Below are 21,441 nucleotides of genomic sequence, written 5' to 3' on the forward strand. Positions count from 1 at the left end.
CACTACGTTTGCATCGTGACAGCAGCAGGACGGCCGGGCGGCGGTTGGCAGGGAGGGGGATCCGGGCTGCCCTTAGTGGGCGTCCGGGGACCCCTCCAAATAGAAAGGTGAGCTCGGTATGTTTGAAGCTAGTTGGGACGTGAAGCGGGAGGTACAGTACCTAAGCTTATTGTGTGAATGTAACTCATCTGATTAATGGACTTGCGCTGCGCGAGGCAAGTTAAGTATTTACGTGTTTTATATACACTTGAAAAATTAAGTAACGCTTTTCATTCTTGACCAAAAATGGACACGCTCTCTGTATAGTGATGTTGGTCTTTCGATGTTGTACACATGACATTGTCATGCCTAGCTTTATCCGCAACATTATATTCCATTTAGTGTGACTCGAGCCATTTCTTCCACCAGCTGTGCTGCGTGGGCTACATGCAGTTTATAAAAGGGATGTAATTTGGGTGTTTTTTGTGGCTTTTATTAAGGTATTTTGGTCACCCCCACAGTGCACAACAAGCAATGAGGAAGTCTATTGCGGCTGGGGTAAGTTAAAAAAATATATATAAAAAAATAAACAAGTGAAATCACCAATTATGTGAAGTGCACCAGCCCCTCCTGCAGCAAAGCACCCCCACAACATGATGCTGCCACCCCCGTGCTTCACGGTTGGGATGGGGTTCTTCGGCTTGCAAGCATCCCCCTTTTTCCTCCAAACATAACGATGGTCATTATGGCCAAATAGTTCTATTTTTGTTTCATCAGACCAGAGGACATTTCTCCAAAAAGTACGATCTTTGTTCCCATGTGCAGTTCCATATCGTAGTCTGGCTTTTTTATGGCGGTTTTGGAGCAGTGGTTTCTTCGTTGCTGAGCGACCTTTCAGGTTATGTCGATATAGGACTCGTTTTACTGTGGATATAGATACTTTTGTACCTGTTTCCTCCAGCATCTTCACAAGATTCTTTGCTGTTGTTCTGGGATTGATTTGCACTTTTTGCACCAAAGTACGTTCATCTCTAAGAGACAGAACGCGTCTCCTTCCTGAGTATGATGGCTGCGTGGTCCCATGGTGTTTATGCTTGCGTACTATTGTTTGTTCAGATGAATGTGGTACCTTCAGGCGTTTGGAAATTGCTCCCAAGGACGAACCAGACTTGTGGAGGTCTACGAATTGTTTTTCTGAGGTCTTGGCTGATTTATTTTGATTTTCCTATGATGTCAAGCAAAGAGGCACTGAGTTTGAAGGTAGGCCTTGAAATACATCAACAGGTACACCTCCAATTGACTCAAATGATGTCAACTAGCCAATCAGAAGCTTCTAAAGCCATGACATCATTTTCTGGAATTTTCCAAGCTGTTTAAAGGCACAGTCAACTTAGTGTATGTAAACGTCTGACCCACTGGATTTGTGATACAGTGAAATAATCTGTAAACAATTGTTGGAAAAATTACTTGTGTCATGCACGAAGTAGATGTCCTAACCGACTTGCCAAAACTATAGTTTTAGCAAGAAATTTGTGGAGTGGTTGAAAAACGAGTTTTAATGACTCCAACCTAAGTGTATGTAAACTTCCGACTTCAACTGTATGAAGGGCCTACATGAATCAACTTTCACAGTGAATGCTTTTGTTTCTAGGTTATGTGCTAGTTAATTGAACTTTGCTAAATGCTTTAAAAAATATTGTGCCTAATGCAAGCCTTCCTGTTAGATTGCAAAGCAGCACACAATTGAGCTAAATGTTTGGATATTAAATGCATGTCAAGTGCAGGTGTGCTGTTTATCACATCTGAAGACTGGGGGCCATTTAGGACGTCATCTACTGTGGATCGCTAAAATATTATAATGATACTTCATCAATTCAAATTTTATGGTGACACTATTTCAAAGATGGTTTGGTATGGTTTAAAAACTTGGGAACCAAGCTTGAGCTATCGGTGTGGCCGGTTGTCGCCCGGACTTGTTGAAATATCTTCATGCCTAGAAAAAAGAAACTCCAGGCTTCAGTCATAACTGTCAATTTATATATATATTTTTTAAATGAATTACACAGGGCAGTTTGGGGGGGGTCCCTTCTGGAATAACAGACATTCTGGGGTAATAAATGCATAACCAACGTTCTCTAGTAATACTAGTCCGTGTGAATAGGGTTTAAGTAGATGTTGGCAGAATACTGATCTCTGCAGATTTGGAGCTGTGTATGACCTGTGTGTGGGTGACCTGTACTCAATTTACAGCGGGCAAACAAGTTTGCTGTTATTCAGTCTGAATGCACATAAGTGTTTCTTCTATTTTCCCTACTCTCGCTTCGCTTATTCGATATTATGCTTATTGATAGCTTGCTAGCAAACATCCTCACCTATTGATTTATCATAGTAGCAGGCTAACAGGAGGCAGCAGAAATCTCAATGATCAGACTGAGAAGTGATCGGGTGAAATATGAAGCGATTGAATGGAGATCGCTTCGCTCTATCCAATCAGAGCAGCAGGATCAATGTACAGCCCACCCTTCTCTTTACACACAGGCTAACTAGCCAGTTGATTTATTGACAACATGGTGCACCTCCCCTCCGGTGGCTGTCTTCTTGGTGTTCACAATTTTTCATAATCATTACACTTTTGTTCTAAATTGAATCGCCTTACTCATCATCGATATTCAAATGTAGTTGTAAGGTCGCGTGCACGATTGTTGGTAAACAGGCTCTCTACTTTTCTGTTCGTGACTTAAAAATTCTGCCAACAGTGCAATGTAAAATGCAACTGTTTAGAAGTCGGGGAAGGAGGAGGACATTGCTTTCGAAATGGCAGATTTTAAAAAAATGACAAAATCAAATGGCAGGGGGAGTTGGCATATGGCTGTTCTAGTATTTAAAGTATGAGGAGCACTGTTGGCTTGGTATTGGGGGGAGAGATTTTGTCTCAGCAGTCGCAGCTTGTAGACGGAGCTCAAAGGTACAATGTATAGAACAGATAATTGAAACCGGTAGTTGAACCAGATCAGTAGGAGTATCTTGTTTTGGTTTGCTTATTTGCTCACGTAGGCGTCCACCAAGACCAGATCAAAAAGTTTGTACAAGTAAACCGGAGGCTATTTAGAAGAGACTCTTCAAACACTTTAAGGAACCACGCATATTGAGTTCATCATAAAGGCCTGATTGGTGGAGTGCTGCAGAGATGGAAGAACCTTCCAGAAGGACAACCATCTCCTCCACAGAGGAACTCTGCAGCTCTGTCAAAGTGACCATCGGATTCTTGGTCACCTCCCTGACCAAGGCCCTTCTCCCCCGATTGCTCAGTTTTGTCGGGCGGCCAGCTCTAGGAAGTCTTAGTAGTTCCAAACTTATTCCATTTTTAAAATGATGGAGGCCACTGTGTTCTTGGGGACCTCGAATGCTGCAGACACTTTTTGCACCCTTCCACAGATCTGTGCCTCAACACAATCATGTCTCGGCGCTCTACGGAAAATTCCTTCGACCTCGTGGCTTGGTTTTTGCTCTGACATGCACTGTCAACTATGGGACTTTAAATAGAGGCATCCTATACTGTGTGCCTTTCCAAATCATGTTCAATTAATTGAATTTACCACAGGTGGACTCCAAGTTGTAGTAACATCTCAAGGATGATCAATGTAAACAGGATGCACCTGAGCTCAATTTCGAGTCTCATAGCAAAGGGTCTGAGTACTTATGTTAATATAATATTTATTTAATTTTTTCTAAATTTGCAGACATGTCTAAACCTGTTTTTCGTTTGTCATTATGGAGATTGTTTTATTTAATCCATTTTAGAATAAGGCTGTAACGTGAAAACATTTGGAAAAAGTTAAGGGGTCTGAATACTTTCCGAATGCGCTGTATATGCCAGCTGTAACACACACTTTTCCTACAGTCAACTAAATAAAATAACATTTCAACATGAGCTCTTAAAAATAAACCACTCTGTGGTAAACAAGAAGTTCCGATCGAACTTACTGTACAGCAGCAATCACTTCACTTTTGGTTGTTCCTATTTTATTGGAGAAGTAACTGCACTGGAGAAAATCGGCTATGATTGTCACTGTGTCATGTAGACTAGCAAGCATGATCTGAGAGCACTGCCTCGAATAATGTAATGTTGTGTGTGTGTGTTTGACATCCGATCCCACCCCTGCAGGGCTCTTTATATGAGGACAGTGCACAGTGGGTCTCGAAGGGTCATCCGCTCCAGTTCTCGTGTAAGACTCCCATTGTGTAACAGAATTGCGCAGAGACTCCGATTTTTCACTTAAAATGTATGCCAAACAAAAACCATTGATTTCAAAGTTTAACAAACCATACAACTCTAAGGACTACCGTTCACAATTTACACTGGACATTTCACAAAACACATTTAATGGAAGAAATGTGCAGATGCAACGTTTGGTAACTGAATTTTTTTGCAAAAACTCCCTCTTTTTTTTGTGTCCACGTTTAACCAAAAACTCTATAATATCTGCTCCGAATTAAGATTCAACTATGTCTTCTGAAATAATGGGGTGTCACTGTGACATGACACATTGACAAAATTGAACTACAGTAAGTGAATTGGATTTACACTAGTTAACGGAATTGCGGTAATGGAATTTCATCATGGGTCCCTGATCTATACTACACATAAATGCATAATTATGGATATGAATGTCATTCTCTTCATGGTGATGTGTCATAAATAGGTACACAAAGGTAGAAATATGTAATATCCTCCTTTGCATATTTGGGTATTATTCTACACATCAGCTATTATTTTAATGAGCTCTGCCCCCAAACAAGACCAAATTTCGTTGGACCGGACCAAATCTGAACCAATCATTGAAGTCTTTCACTAGTTTGGACATCAAAGTATAGTAAAGTACAGCTACAGAAGAGTATAGTACTGAACTCTACTGTGCTGAACTATACTCAAAGAAAAGTAGAGGTGCTGTCCAAACGTGTGAACCCGACTGTGGTTTGTGACTACTACTATGATTTCCCATTGTAGCCAATTCCATTGCAAAAAATCCATTCAGATTTTTGGGAAATGCCGTTACTGATTTTGGTAACGGAATTTCTAGTTTTAATAACTTCATTGATATCAGTAAACACATTAACTAATTGATAGATCTATATTTACTTGTTACTTCTGTGAACTTTCATTATCTTCTCTCTCATGAGGGAGAGAGGTTTGAAAACATCTTAAAGATATGTTGGTTTTTGGTAATGGATTCTCAAGGCAATGTTTCTTAAGTTATCTATTAGTTAGGGCTGTGACAGTAATTGAATAACCGACGGTTATGGATGAACACCGTCATGAAAATAAAATTACTGTCAACTGTTTAAATAGGGCTATTTTTTGTTTTTTTAACTTTATTTTCATGTAGATGGACTTTACCTAATAACGGGAGTGTTTACTAATGATTATAAGCAATTGTTTTGCTGACTTAGTCTGTCTAAACTTTCTACAGCTCCTCCTCTTTCCAACTGTCTTTTGATGCACAAGCAGCTAATCCGCTAGGGGGTGTAGACCGCTATAGGCTATGGCACTATAGTAATAAAAAAAAATGCGAGACCTAAAAAATTGCCGCCTTCCTATCCCTGCCACGTAGAATAGTAGTAGCCTAGGCCAGGGAGTCTGAACATCAGACAGGATGTCGTTGTCTCTCAATCTGTGCAATGGCTACTGCTATAGGTTTCAGGCTGCTTACCACTCTCTCCCAAAATACATCATCCAGGAGGATCCTCTTGATGGGCCTGTCCATATTGGTAGACTTTGATATGGCCATATCTTGGGGAGACTCCTTCCCCTCCAGGAGACTGTCAAACATGATGATAACACCACCCCAACGGGTGTTTCTGGGCAGCTTCAATGTGGTGCTCTTATTCTTCTCATTTTGCTTGGTGAGGTAGATTCCTGCTATAACTTGATGACCCTTCACATACCTAACCATTTCCTTGGCTCTCTTGTAGAGTGTATCCATTGTTTTCAGTGCCATGATGTCCTTGAGGAGCAGATTCAATGCATGAGCAGCATAGCCAATGGGTGTGATGTGAGGGTAGGACTCCTCCACTTTAGACAAAGCAGCTTTCATGTTTGCAACATTGTCTGTCACCAGTGCAAATACCTTCTGTGGTCCAAGGTCATTGACTGCCTTCAGCTCATCTGCAATGTAGAGACCAGTGTGTCTGTTGTCCTTGTGTCTGTGCCGGAAGTTTACCTGAAAGTTTCCGTCCCTTTGCAGCCCTGCTAGCACTACACAGCTGATTCAAATAACCAACTCCTCAAGTTTAGATTATTTGAATCAACCTCTAAATGAGACACACACACACACACAATCTGTCTCAATTTTCTCAAGACTAAAAATCCTTCTTTAACCTGTCTCCTCCCCTTCATCTACACTGATTTTAAAGTGGATTTAACAAGCAATATCAATAAGGGATCATCGCTTTCACTTGGATTCACCTGGCCAGTTTTTCATGGAGAGAGCAGGTGTTTTATACTCAGTGTATGTCCATTCAGAAAGTTTCCTAAAGAAGCCTGTCTGGTCTCCATCTTTTTAATAAGAATCAAATGCTCCTGTCACAATTTAGTCTTGTAAAGGGCCTATTTCCAGTAGCTTGGTCTACATTATTTCTCTCCTTACCATATCCTCTCTTTGAGGACATATGCCAATGTCTATTGAATGACCGCAGCAGCAGGGTTTGTGACGCTATGCGTGCACGTGTGTGTGCGTTCTTGTGTGCGTGCACATTGATGCAGGTGGGTGAGTGTGCCATCCCCAGCCTACAGAATACAGTAGTTATCGCTGGTCCAGGGCGTCCTCTAAAGCAAGCTCAGTCCATGCCAGCCCAGTGGTGAGCACCCCTCAGTCACACTGTCCAACCATGGAACCTTATTAGCGTGACACGACCATTTAACAAGCATAAGCACAGACTGACGACTTTTACAGTGGACTAGTCATATTGTCTTGAGTTAAAGAAAGCCTTCATAGTTGTACTTCATGTTTTTTTTATTCATGGTGATATAAGACTTGAATGGTTTATGCATTTTCTGTAATTTTAAAGTTTATATATTTTTATTTTACCTTTTATTTAACTAGGCAAGTCAGTTAAGAACAAATTCTTATTTTCAATGACGGCCTAGGAACGGTGGGTTAACTGCCTTGTTCAGAGGCAGAACGACAGATTTTTACCTTGTCAGCTCGGGGATTCGATCTCGCAACGTTTTGCTCTAACCACATTTCTCCTAAAGTCTTTGTCCATTGCAATTCAATTATGTCTATGGCGTTGACAATTTGGCTCCTGATTTGCTTGTTCTGTCCATAAGGAATTAATTGATAATTGGAAGGGCAACAGTCGTCAATTGAGGCCATATTTCACAACAACCACCATCTCAAAGGTCTTTGGTTAATTTGTTAGTGATGATTGGCAAAGCATTACAGGGTTATGCTGCATCATGCCAAAATAAATCTCAGCGATTGCCCTGTGCCTTTGTGAGTGGGTTTTGTTTGACACAACAGGGACCGAAGTAGATAAATACATAACTGGCATCTTTCAGATGGAGATTATAATTGTTACAGAGAAAGTGATGTCTGCAACCCAGTTCAGCCTTTTGCTGGAACTCGTATTGCGTTGAGAGGTTGACCAGAAAAGCAACTTGTTTGAATTGTCAACTCGGGGCAAATATTCTATTAACCAGTGGCAAGAATATGAAGACTAGTTGATGTCTGGTACGCTGGGTCATCCTACCTTTTACATATAATCAAACTTTAAATTATTTCTTTACAGGAAACCATTTGCATGTGGGCTACTGTGTATACTGTCTTGGATGCTCATTACTCTATACAGCTGTAGGCTGATCCTTGTTCCTAGAGTCCGTTTGACACATTCTCAGTTTAGCCATTTATTGTGTGTTCATTCATACATGTGTTTTGGTTGGAAAGAGGCAATAGACACGTGTATTTGGCTATATAGAGAGCTCTGTGTTTTTATGTGCATGTGAGAGAGAAAGTGACCTCCCTGAAATATACCTTGTGGCATTGCGCCCTCTGGTGGGCCACTATGATGACTGCAGCTTCCTGCACGGCCACCGGCAGTAGCCTGCCCAGAGACCTGGGTCACATGACCATCCACGATTTATCCGATGTGAGTGGGGCAGCACTGCCTTCCCAGAGTCATGGCAGTGTGGTCTCAACTCTCACAGAGAGACTGTCTGCTTTCGTGTGGAGTTGGAGGGTAGACCTAGAGAGAGTAACTACTGTCTGACTTGGATTGATCCTGGATTGTATGGTCATTGTCAAGATGGGAAAGAGGAGACTAACCTTAGAAAGTGCTTTTAGAACTAATGAGATGTCAACACTGGTACTAGTTAATAAAACATATCAATTGCAATTATATAGCATGCAGTTGGATGGTGTGTTGTTGATTTAAACAAATTAGTGTTGTAGAATGGGATAAATGGGACTAACAACAATATGGTGTGTCGTGGACTAGAACTATTTTTGACTCAACTATTTTCCAAGAACTCCTGTAACCAGTATTGATGCTGAGTTGATAGGCATGGGAAGTGAACAATATGACTAACATAGCATGTCTAATACTAAGGACCGTTTTGCTATTCCATATGTAGTAATATGTCAGTTGTTGTGACAGATATGAACAATGCAAGGCACTGAAGTTCACAGACCAGTCTGACAATTAGGCGTGCACTCTTAACTTACCCAGCAATTGTTGTTGCCACAGCATTTAAACTGCTTGTGGTTTATGATTGGATGGAAAGACTGCTGATTGTCCCCAAAGCTTTGGAGGGATAATGTGATTGGCTAAAGTGGGGAAAGGTGAAGATGTGAAATTGAGTGCAGACTTGTGGCAGAAGAGTCAGTGTTCCCCCCCCCCCCCCCCCATTCCTTATGAATCCATGGCACTTTGGCCCTTTTTAAAGGCATGATGTGGCCCATATTATATCAGTATGTCCCCTTTGTTCCCAGGTGGAGGACAGAGATTTCCTGGAAAAGGGATCTCAATCCGCTTCCACCCTCGCTTCACTCAGCGGGTCTTCCTCCAGGAGAGGAAGTGGCGAATCGTCGATCACTGGCGACACAGACACCTCCATACTAGAGATCAAGGTAAGAAAGCCATGGGTGTTCTAGCACCCTCTTCCATCACGTCTACTCGTTAAGAGCCCATCCCTGTGCAACGCACACTGCTCTGCAGATGTCATTCTCTACCTGTCATTGTGCTCATCACTTTATCTATCGACCCTGTCGCAGCATGCGTCTGTCTCTTTCCTCACCACTTCCATGCTCTTCACCCCAGGAGATTCATGAGCTGAAGGATCAGCTCCAAGATGTGGAGTCAAAGTACATGCAGAGCCTCAAAGAAGTCGAGGTACACTACTTGACTGACCCACCCCAATGTAAACCAGCCTGCGTCCCTGTTAATGTTCATATGGTTTTAGTCTTCCCTTCGTAAGCTTTTGAGATGACCAATGATACTACTTTTAGCCCATAATAGGTTTGTACCTCAGAATTAACCAATGGTAGGTTTAGACTTTGGTGTTAAAGTTGTTGATAGCCTCCTATTAAGCAATGATTAGTCCTAGCGACTGTTTAATGAATGTTTTAGACTTATTTTCTTACCTATCCCATTTCAACTACAGATAGTTTTAGACTCCTACCTTGCTATTAAATGGTTTCCTGAGGCTGGGACCCCTCTAATTGTAATAGATCCTCTGATTTCTGTCTTGTGATGTTGAAAAGTTCAGATCAGCAGGATATTTGGCAGTATTAAAACTTGCAGCAAGTGCCACATTTATAGTGTTCTTGTCAGGCTAGATGGCTTGCCTATCTTTTCCCATATATTTTTCAGCTTCCTTTCAAATCAGTCAAGTTATGCCGTCCTGATGTCAAATTCAATAACATTTAGCAGATGCTCTTATCCAGACTAAAATCACATTAATAAAATTGTCACCGAATACAACAGTTGTAGACCTTACAGTGAAATGCTTACTTATGAGCCCCTAACCAACAGTGCAGTTTAAACAGGGGGTACTGTTGGAACAGGTAGAGAATCATATTTATTTTAGAAAATGGGCAGGAGCTCTGCTGTCCTAGCTTCAGGTGGAAGCTGTTTCAACCATTGGGGTACCAGGACAGAGAAGAGCTTGGGCTGAGTGGGAGCTGGGAGGGCCAAGAGGCCTGAGATAGTGGAATGGAGTGCTCGGGTTGGGGTATAGGGTTTGAGCATAGCCTGAAGTTAGGGAGGGGGAGTTCCGTAGGTAAGCACCATGGTCTTGTAGTGGATGCGAGCTTTGACTGGAAGCCAGAGGAGTGTGTGGAGGAGCAGGGTGACATGAGAGCACTTGGGAAGGTTGAAAACCAGGCTGCATTCTGGATAAGTTGCAGGTGTTTGATGGCACAAGCGGGGAGCCCAGCCAACAGCGAGTTGCAGTACTCCAGACGGGAGAGGACAAGTGTCTGGATTACGACCTGCACCACTTCCTGAGTGAGGTAGGGTCGTACTCTACTGATGTTGTAGAGCATGAACCTGCAGGGGCGGGCACTGCTTTGATGTTTGCAGAGAACGACAGGGTGTTGTCCAGGTTTACGCCAAGGCTCTATGCACTCTGGGAGGGTGACACTGTGGAGTTGTCAACTGTGATGGAGAGGTCTTTGAGTGGGCAGGCTTTGCCCGGGAGGAAAAGCAGGTTCCGTCTTGTTGAGGTGGTGGGCCGACATGCAAATTGAGATTTCTGCCAGGCACGCAGAGATGCTTGACGCCACCTGGGTGTCAGGAGAAAAGTAGTTGAGTGTCATACGCATATCAATGATAGGAGAGACCATGTGAGGATATGACAGCGCTGAGTGACTTGGTGTATAGAGAGAAGAGGAGAGGGCCTAGAACCGAGAACCCAGTAGTGAGAATGGTGCAGACACTGATCCTCTCCATGTCAATCCAAGAGTGTGCATAGCCTTAAACGTCCAGCCCTGAGAGGGTGGAGAGGAGGATCTGATGGTTCACGTGTTAAAGGCAGTGGATAGATCTAGTAGGATGAGAGCAGAGGAGAGAGTCAGCTTTGGCTGTGCGGAGAGCCTCCGTGACACAGAAGAGCAGTCTCGGTTGAGTGACCCGTCTTTAAGCCTGACTGGTTAGGTTAAAGAAGATATTTCTGAGAGAGATGATGCAAAAGTTAATCAGACAGCATGCTCATTGTTTTGGAAAGAAAAGAAGGGATACAGATCTATAGTTTATGACATCAGATGAGTCGAGTGTTGGTTTCTTGAGGGGAGCAACTCGGGCCATTTTGCCAGTAATCAGGGATGAGTTGATGAGGGAAGTGAGGAATGGGAGAAGGTCTCCAGAGATGGTTTGGAGAAAGGAGGAGGGGGTCGAGCGGGCAAGTTGTCGGGCGGCCAGACCTCACTAGTCACAGGATGTCATCTGGAGAGAAAGGGGAGAAAAGTCGAGGTATAGCGGAATTTCTGTGTGAGTGAGACCAGTGGGCTCAATAGGCTGAGTGAATGTCCTAGGATGCGGAATGGAAGGAGAGTAGGGTCGATGAGGCAGAATCAGGAAACAGGAGGGAGAAGGATTTAGCAAAAGGGAGAGATGATAGGATAGAAGAGTAGTGGGAGAGAGCGAGCAAAGATTGCGACGGCGCATGACCATCTGCGTGTAGCGGCTGAGCGGTTAGGGTTGGAGGAAAGGGAGACAGAAAAGTAAACAATGTAGTGATCAGAGACCTGGATGGGGTCGCAGTGAGATTAGTAGGCGAGAAGCCTCTAGTAAGGATGAGGTCAAGTGTCTTGCCTGCCTTGTGAGTTGGATGGGATTGGGAAAGGGTGCGGTCAAAAGAGGCAAGGAGGAGAACACGAGTGTTGGAAAGAAATTAAATCGAGGCAGTCATCGGGAGGTTGAAGTCACAAAGTACGAAGAGCGGTGAGCCGTCGTCAGGAAATTAGCTGATCAAGGTGTCAAGCTCATTGAGGAACTCTCCAAGGGCACCTGGTGGGCGATAGATGACGACAATGTTAAGCTTGAGTGGACAAGTGACAGTAACAGCATGGAATTGAAATGAGGAGATGGACAGGTGAGAGAGAAGGGAAAATAGAATCTCCACTTAGGAGAAATGAGTAGACCGGTGCCAACACCGCGACCAGATGCTCTCAGACTGAGAGAAAATAACATCATCAGATGAAGAAAGAGCAGTGTGTTCTCTGCGGTGATCCATGTCTCCATCAGGGCCAACAAGTCAAAGGGCTGAAGGGCATCGTGGGCAGAGATGAACTTGGCGTTCTTGACCGCGGATCGGCAGTTTCAAACGCTGCCAGATATCTGGAATTCCACATGGGTTGTGCGCGCAGGGTACACTAAATTAGAAGGGTTGCAGCCAAGGGTGGGGAGTGTCTATAAAGCCTTCAGGTAGAGGTGCGAACAGGTATAGGAAACACACCCACACACAGTTGACAAAGTTACAAATGAGGTAAATACAGTATCTGTAAATAACTAGATAGGATACTCAAGTGAGAGAGTGGTGTGGAGCCTTCCTCTTTCCTTCCCGAGATGGAGCCTGAGAAGCTGGTTATATAAACTCAGAAAAGAGATTAAACCACTCGCCCTGCAATACAGCCCTGGCACTTGATCCTGGTTGATGTGTAAACAACTATTTGCAAATGTTGAGCAGTCAGCAGTTCACACGCGAAGTAGGCTACTGGGAAAACAGGCAGCACTTAAAGTAGTTGGCCCTAGCTAGCAAAAAGACAGTACTAGACCACAAAAGATAAAGACAAAATGATACGTATCACTCCTGGAGATATCAGGAGGAGTCTAGCTAGAGGTTGAAGCACACGCAATAACCCCACTGGCATGCAGTGGACAACTTTTGCTTTGGTCTAACATCATTACGTAATTTCCCTGAATATGAATTATGTCCTTGGAATTCTTTCCATTCTCTCTCACGTTTCTGACCTTTCCTCCCAGTTGAAACCATCCGAATGAGTACAGAGAATGGAAGTGGCAGCGTTTGATACAATACCCCTTTTTGGATATTGGTGTGTCTTTTATGGGGGGGGTGTTATTTTGTATATTTTCATTTTTTGTGAGTGTTTGTTACTCTGTGTTGTGTTGTCCGTATGTGTGTTCCCATGTGCATACACTGTCATGTCTTTGCTATGCCGGATTAAGTGATATGACATGCTACTATAAAAATAATTTCTCTGTAATTAATATTACCTGAATTGAACTAATCATGTAAATGTAATTAACTAGAAAGTTGGGCCACCACGAAAGAATGAGCTGTTATCTTCCGAATAAACTCTTAAAGACCTGGTAATCTTTTACATCAATAGCAGTCAATTCTTAATCGTCACCTTATTCAGTCTCATCTGAAGTCGTAGAATTCTTGGTTATCTTCACGAACCCTGGCTAACAAGTTGAATCAGTAATACAAAATTTGGTTTATTTATTTACTAAATACCTAAACAATCACACAGAATTACACATACACAGGATGGGTCATACATTGATTATGTCATAAAAGAAAACGTCCCTAGCGGACGGTACAGATATGACGGCTGGTTACACAAAGAAAGGGGATTGGGTTTTGAATGAAAGCGCGGGAAGACTGAGGAACAAAGGAATTTGCGTCTCTATCGGACTGCAATGCAGCTATGCTATCGTAAATACAGAATCTTATGCATTCTAAATAACCGCCCATTTTGGAAAAAGGAAAATGCAAGAAATATTTACTCTGAGCTGTGCTTCAATAGGTTGGTCGTAGATGGAAGGCCGTGTTGCCCATCAGAGATCTCCCTTGTCCTTTTGAAGAATATGTTGTGTGGTAGAACAGATACTTTGTCCGTCCTTTCCTAGCCCACGTTTACAGCTGCTGCTGCTAACTCAACGGCTAGGAGGTATCACTACTTTAGTGAATAAGAGTTCAAAGTTCATACCAAGTTGCCATACTTTGAGCTCACGCTGAAGTTGGCTTAGTTCTGTAGTTTGATATTAGCCCTTTTAACATATGGACCGTCGTCCTCAGAAACACAAATGTTACATTTTCGTAAAGGGCTTATGTAGTAGGGAGAGAAGGGCATGTTTCATAGTTCACAACCAATGTCTGTTCACATGTGCGGGGCCACGGAGTTGAGCCTAGTTCACTTATGAAAACCAATTCTCTCATTTAGAAGCTAAAATTACATTTAATCTGTTCACAAATCGTTTCATATTTAAACATTTAAACTGCACAACAATTCCATGTGAATCCGAACTATAATGTGTAGACTTTCCAAGATACAGTTTGTCATCCTATCATCAGTAATAATGTGTCAGATGACAACTGATCTGGTATCATATTCTTTAAAACCTGTTTGGGATAGGGGGCAGCATTTTCACGTTTGGATGAAAAGCGTGCCCAGAGTAAACTGCCTGCTACTCAGTCCCAGTTGCTAATATATGCATATTATCTGTAGATTTGGATAGAAAACACTCTGAAGTTTCTAAAACTGTTTGAATGATGTCTGTGAGTATAACAGAACTCATATAGCAGGTGAAAACCTGAGAAAAATCCAACCAGGAAGTGGGAAATCTGAGGTTTGTAGTTTTTCAACTCTTTGCCTATCGAATATACAGTGTCTATGGGGTCAAATTGCACTTCCTAAGGCTTCCACTAGATGTCAAGTCTTTAGAACCTTGTTTATGCTTCTACTGTAAAGGAGGGGGGAATGAGAGGGGATTGAGTCAGTGGTCTGGCAGTGTGCCATGAGCTGACCATGCGCGTTCACGTGAGTTAGCTTGAGTTCCATTGCATTTCTGAAGACAGGAATTCTCCGGTTGGAACATTTATTGAAGATTTATGATAAAAACATCCTAAAGATTGATTCTATACTTCGTTTGACATGTTTCTACGAACTGTAATATGACTTTTTTGACTTTTCATCTGAACTAAGCGTTCGCGCAATGAGCTTTTGGATTACTGGGCTAAACGTGCGAACAAAAAGGAGGTATTTGGACATAAATTATGGACATTATCGAACAAATCAAACATTTATTGTGGAACTGGGATTCCTGGGAGTGCGTTCTGATGAAGATCATCAAAGGTAAGTGAATATTTGTAATGCTATTTCTGACTTCTGTTGACTCCACAACATGGTGGGTATACAGTGGGGCAAAAAAGTATTTAGTCAGCCACCAATTGTGCAATTTCTCCCACTTAAAAAGATGAGAGAGGCCTGTAATTTTCATCATAGGTACACTTCAACTATGACAGACAAAATGAGAAAAATAAATTCCAGAAAATCACATTGTAGGATTTTTTATGAATTTATTTGCAAATTATGGTGGAAAATAAGTATTTGGTCAATAACAAAAGTTTATCTCAATACTTTGTTATATACCCTTTGTTGGCAATGACAGAGTTCAAACGTTTTCTGTAAGTCTTCACAAGGTTTTCACACACTGTTGCTGGTATTTTGGCCCATTCCTCCATGCAGATCTCCTCTAGAGCAGTGATGTTTTGGGGCTGTTGCTGGGCAACACGGACTTTCAACTCCCTCCAAAGATTTTCTATGGGGTTGAGATCTGGAGACTGGCTAGGCCACTCCAGGACCTTGAATGCTTCTTACGAAGCCACTCCTTCGTTGCCCGGGCGGTGTGTTTGGGATCATTGTCATGCTGAAAGACCCAGCCACGTTTCATCTTCAATGCCCTTGCTGATGGAAGGAGGTTTTCACTCAAAATCTCACGATACATGGCCCCATTCATTCTGTCCTTTACACAGATCAGTCGTCCTGGTCCCTTTGCAGAAAAACAGCCCCAAAGCATGATGTTTCCACCCCCATGCTTCACAGTAGGTATGGTGTTCTTTGGATGCAACTCAGCATTCTTTGTCCTCCAAACACGACGAGTTGAGTTTTTACCAAAAAGTTCTATTTTGGTTTCATCTGACCATATGACATTCTCCCAATCTTCTTCTCGATCATCCAAATGCTCTCTAGCAAACTTCAGACGGGCCTGGACATGTACTGGCTTAAGCAGGGGGACACGTCTGGCACTGCAGGATTTGAGTCCCTGGCGGCGTAGTGTGTTACTGATGGTAGGCTTTGTTACTTTGGTCCCAGCTCTCTGCAGGTCATTCACTAGGTCCCCCATGTGTGGTTCTGGGATTTTTGCTCACCGTTCTTGTGATCCTTTTGACCCCACGGGGTGAGATCTTGCGTGGAGCCCCAGATCGAGGGAGTTTATCAGTGGTCTTGTATGTCTTCCATTTCCTAATAATTGCTCCCACAGTTGATTTCTTCAAACCAAGCTGCTTACCTATTGCAGATTCAGTCTTCCCAGCCTGGTGCAGGTCTACAATTTTGTTTCTGGTGTCCTTTGACAGCTCTTTGGTCTTGGCCATAGTGGAGTTTGGAGTGTGACTGTTTGAGGTTGTGGACAGGTGTCTTTTATACTGATAACAAGTTCAAACAGGTGCCATTAATACAGGTAACGAGTGGAGGACAGAGGAGCCTCTTAACCTTTTATGGCTGCAGGCCGGTGTCGGGCTCAATATGACAACAGCCCGTCCAAGTGCAGGGCGCCAAATTCAAAAGATATTTTTTAGAAATATTTAACTTTCACAAATTAACAAGTCCAATACAGCAAATGAAAGATAAACATCTTGTGAATCCAGCCAACATGTCCGATTTTTAAAATGTTTTACAGCGAAAACACCACGTATATTTATGTTAGCTCACCACCAAATAGAAAAAAGCACAGACATTTTTCACAGCACAGGTAGCATGCACAAAACCAACCAAACTAACCAAGAACCAACCAAACTAACCAAGAAACAACTTCATCAGATGACAGTCTTATAACATGTTATACAATAAATATGTTTTGTTCGAAAAATGTGCATATTTGAGGTATAAATCATAGTTTTACATTGCAGCTACAATCGGAAATAGCACCGAAGCAGCTAGAACAATTAGAGACCAAATTGAAATACCTAAATACTCATCATAAAACATTTATGAAAAATACATGGTGTACAGCAAATGAAAGACAAACATCTTGTGAATCCAGCCAATATTTTTCTTTAAGTGTTTTACAGCGAAAACACAATATAGCATTATATTAGCTTACCACAATAGCCAAAAACACAACCCATTTATCAGCAGCAAAAGTTAGCGATCGCAAGAAAACAGCAAAAGATATATAATTTTTCACTAACCTGGACAAACTTCATCAGATGATAGTCCTATAACATCAGGTTATACAATACACTTATGTTTTGTTCGAAAATTTGCATATTTAGAGCTGAAATCCGTGGTTATACATTGTGAAAACTTAGCATCTTTTTCCCAGAATGTCCGGATATATTTCTGACACTCACCTATTCTGACCAAATAACTAATCATAAACGTTACTTTTTATTCAGGGAGACGTGGTTTCTACATTCAACACTGTCTCAGAGCTTTATTCAGGGAGACGTGGTTTCTACATTCAACACTGTCTCAGAGCTTTATTCAGGGAGACATGGTTTCTACATTAAACACTGTCTCAGAGCTTTATTCAGGGAGACATGGTTTCTACATTCAACACTGTCTCAGAGCTTTTTTCAGGGAGACGTGGTTTCTACATTCAACACTGACTGTCTCAGAGCTTTATTCAGGGAGACGTGGTTTCTACATTCAACACTGTCTCAGAGCTTTATTCAGGGAGACATGGTTTCTACATTCAACACTGTCTCAGAGCTTTATTCAGGGAGACGTGGTTTCTACATTCAACTCTGACTGTCTCAGAGCTTTATTCAGGGAGACATGGTTTCTACATTCAACACTGTCTCAGAGCTTTATTCAGGGAGACATGGTTTCTACATTCAACACTGTCTCAGAGCTTTATTCAGGGAGACGTGGTTTCTACATTCAACACTGTCTCAGAGCTTTATTCAGGGAGACGTGGTTTCTACATTCAACACTGTCTCAGAGCTTTATTCAGGGAGACGTGGTTTCTACATTCAACACTGTCTCAGAGCTTTATTCAGGGAGACGTGGTTTCTACATTCAACACTGTCTCAGAGCTTTATTCAGGGAGACATGGTTTCTACATTCAACACTGTCTCAGAGCTTTATTCAGGGAGACGTGGTTTCTACATTCAACACTGTCTCAGAGCTTTATTCAGGGAGACGTGGTTTCTACATTCAACACTGTCTCAGAGCTTTATTCAGGGAGACGTGGTTTCTACATTCAACTCTGACTGTCTCAGAGCTTTATTCAGGGAGACGTGGTTTCTACATTCAACACTGACTGTCTCAGAGCTTTATTCAGGGAGACGTGGTTTCTACATTCAACACTGACTGTCTCAGAGCTTTATTCAGGGAGACGTGGTTTCTACATTCAACACTGACTGTCTCAGAGCTTTATTCAGGGAGACGTGGTTTCTACATTCAACACTGTCTCAGAGCTTTATTCAGGGAGACGTGGTTTCTACATTCAACACTGTCTCAGAGCTTTATTCAGAGACATGGTTTCTACATTCAACACTGACTGTCTCAGAGCTTTATTCAGGGAGACGTGGTTTCTACATTCAACACTGTCTCAGAGCTTTATTCAGAGAGACATGGTTTCTACATTCAACACTGACTGTCTCAGAGCTTTATTCAGGGAGACGTGGTTTCTACATTCAACTCTGTCTCAGAGCTTTATTCAGGGAGACATGGTTTCTACATTCAACACTGTCTCAGAGCTTTATTCAGGGAGACGTGGTTTCTACATTCAACACTGTCTCAGATTTTTATTCAGGGAGACGTGGTTTCTACATTCAACACTGTCTCAGAGCTTTATTCAGGGAGACATGGTTTCTACATTCAACTCTGACTGTCTCAGAGCTTTATTCAGGGAGACATGGTTTCTACATTCAACACTGTCTCAGAGCTTTATTCAGGGAGACGTGGTTTCTACATTCAACACTGTCTCAGAGCTTTATTCAGGGAGACGTGGTTTCTACATTCAACACTGTCTCAGAGCTTTATTCAGGGAGACGTGGTTTCTACATTCAACACTGACTGTCTCAGAGCTTTATTCAGGGAGACGTGGTTTCTACATTCAACACTGTCTCAGAGCTTTATTCAGAGAGACATGGTTTCTACATTCAACACTGACTGTCTCAGAGCTTTATTCAGGGAGACGTGGTTTCTACATTCAACTCTGTCTCAGAGCTTTATTCAGGGAGACATGGTTTCTACATTCAACACTGTCTCAGAGCTTTATTCAGGGAGACGTGGTTTCTACATTCAACACTGTCTCAGATTTTTATTCAGGGAGACGTGGTTTCTACATTCAACACTGTCTCAGAGCTTTATTCAGGGAGACATGGTTTCTACATTCAACTCTGACTGTCTAAGAGCTTTATTCAGGGAGACATGGTTTCTACATTCAACACTGTCTCAGAGCTTTATTCAGGGAGACGTGGTTTCTACATTCAACACTGTCTCAGATTTTTATTCAGGGAGACGTGGTTTCTACATTCAACACTGTCTCAGAGCTTTATTCAGGGAGACGTGGTTTCTACATTCAACACTGTCTCAAAAAAAAAAAAAAAAAAAAAAAATCATAAACGTTACTAAAAAATACTTGTTGTACAGCAAATGATAGATACACTAGTTCTTAACTTTTTATGGCTGCAGGGGCAGTATTGAGTAGCTCTGATTAAAGGTGCCCATTTCAAACGGCCTCGTACTCAATTCTTGCTCGTACAATATGCATATTATTGTTATTATTGGATAGAAAACACTCTCTAGTTTCTATAGCCGTTTGAATTATGTCTCTGAGTGGAACAGAACTCATTCTACAGCACTTTTCCTGACAGGGAGTGAGATTTCAGAAATCTTGGCCTCTGGTCCCAGGTCAGTTTTAAAGTCCCTGTAAATGCTATGAGGATACAAACACTGCCCACGCCTTCCTCTAGATGTCAGTAAGTGGTGACAATTTGAATGGAGTCGATTGCGCAATCAGGGCCTGTATAAAAGGCCAAAGACCGGATGTACCGTTCTTTTGCTCCCTGCGCCTGACGCACGATGGACGTCGGACCTGCTCTCTTTCCAAGCTGTTGTTTAGCCAGTAATATATCGCCGGTCATGTTTTTACTCGTTATAGGTGTTAAAAACATCATAAGGTAGTTAATTTAAACCGTTTTATAGCAATTTATATCCGTTTAGTGCGATTTTGAGGCATTGCTTTGTGATGCACTTTGAAGCGCCGGGCACGTTTCGGGGTCCCGGTCGAACGTTAGTGGGCATTTCGACGGACAAGAGGACATCTTTCGACCAAAAGAAGATTAGACCCAAGAAAGGATACATTGCCCAAGATTCTGATCCGAAGATCACCTCATAGTAAGAAATATTTAAGATGATAAATCGTTGTTCTGTCAAAATGTTAAACGCATATTCCGCCATTTTTTTTGGTATAGCTTCGCTTGGCGAACCCTGTATTGCACAGTAAGGATAATTTTAGAAATGTAATTCAGCGATTGCATTAAGAACTAATTTGTCTTTTGAATTTCGCGCCCTGCACTTTGAGCTGGATGTTGTCATAGGTGTACCGACCTCGGGCTTGCAGCCATAAGAGGTTTTAATGCAATCGCCGTGTTAGAATTCTAAAAATAACTTCATTACGACATACAGCTTACGTTATAGCGACACAGCGCCAAAACTCAAGGCGGAAAACACAACACATTTTCGAAAGAAATAGGAAATAACATCATAAATGGGTCCTACTTTGGTTGAGCTTCCATCAGAATCTTGTACAAGTGGTCCTTTGTCCAGAACAATCGTTGTTTGGATTTAGAATGTCCTTTTTCCCTCTCGAATTTGCAAGCAAAACTTGCCAAGTGGCGCGAACCTGTCCATCGTCAACAAACGCAGAGAACGGAACACGCCAAAACTCCCGAAAAAATTTCAATAATCTGATTAAACTATATTGAAAAAACATACTTTACGATGATATTGTCACATTTATCAAATAAAATCAAAGCCGGAGATATTTGCCGTCTATACCAAAAGCTTTTCAGAAGCCAATGCGGAAGTCCTTTCCGCGTCTTCCTGAGCAAAGGAAATTGGGGTCCTGTCATTCCAAGCTCTCTCTTTTGACCATAGAAAGAGCTAGAGACCCCATTTCACCTCTCACAGCCTATTGACATCTAGTGGAAGGCGTATGAAGTGCATGTATACTAATAGATTTCAAGCAAACGATTAGGGAGGCCCTGGAACAGAGCCTCGATTTCAGATTTTTCACTTTCTGACAGGAAGTTTGCTGCAAAATGAGTTCTGTTTTACTCACAGATATAATTCAAACGGTTTTAGAAACTTGAGTGTTTTCTATCCAATAGTAATAATAATATGCATATTGTACGAGCAAGAATTGAGCACGAGGCCGTTTGAAATGGGCACCTTTTATCCAAGCTACTCAATACTGCCCCTG

General features: G+C 42.1%; 1 protein-coding gene across 3 annotated transcripts in view; it reads left to right on the forward strand.

Annotated features, from left to right (window-relative positions):
- Positions 1–21,441, forward strand: part of LOC120058189 (leucine-rich repeat flightless-interacting protein 2-like) — a 54,853-nt gene that overhangs the window by 16,680 nt on the left and 16,732 nt on the right. For all 3 annotated transcript variants that reach the window (XM_039006674.1, XM_039006675.1, XM_039006676.1), the window contains one exon: positions 8,970–9,107. In XM_039006674.1, coding sequence (XP_038862602.1) covers positions 8,970–9,107 — 138 coding nt within the window. The remainder of the gene's footprint in view (positions 1–8,969; positions 9,108–21,441) is intronic.

The sequence above is a fragment of the Salvelinus namaycush genome, chromosome 13 (genome assembly GCF_016432855.1).
Source record: "Salvelinus namaycush isolate Seneca chromosome 13, SaNama_1.0, whole genome shotgun sequence".
NCBI lineage: Eukaryota > Metazoa > Chordata > Actinopteri > Salmoniformes > Salmonidae > Salvelinus > Salvelinus namaycush.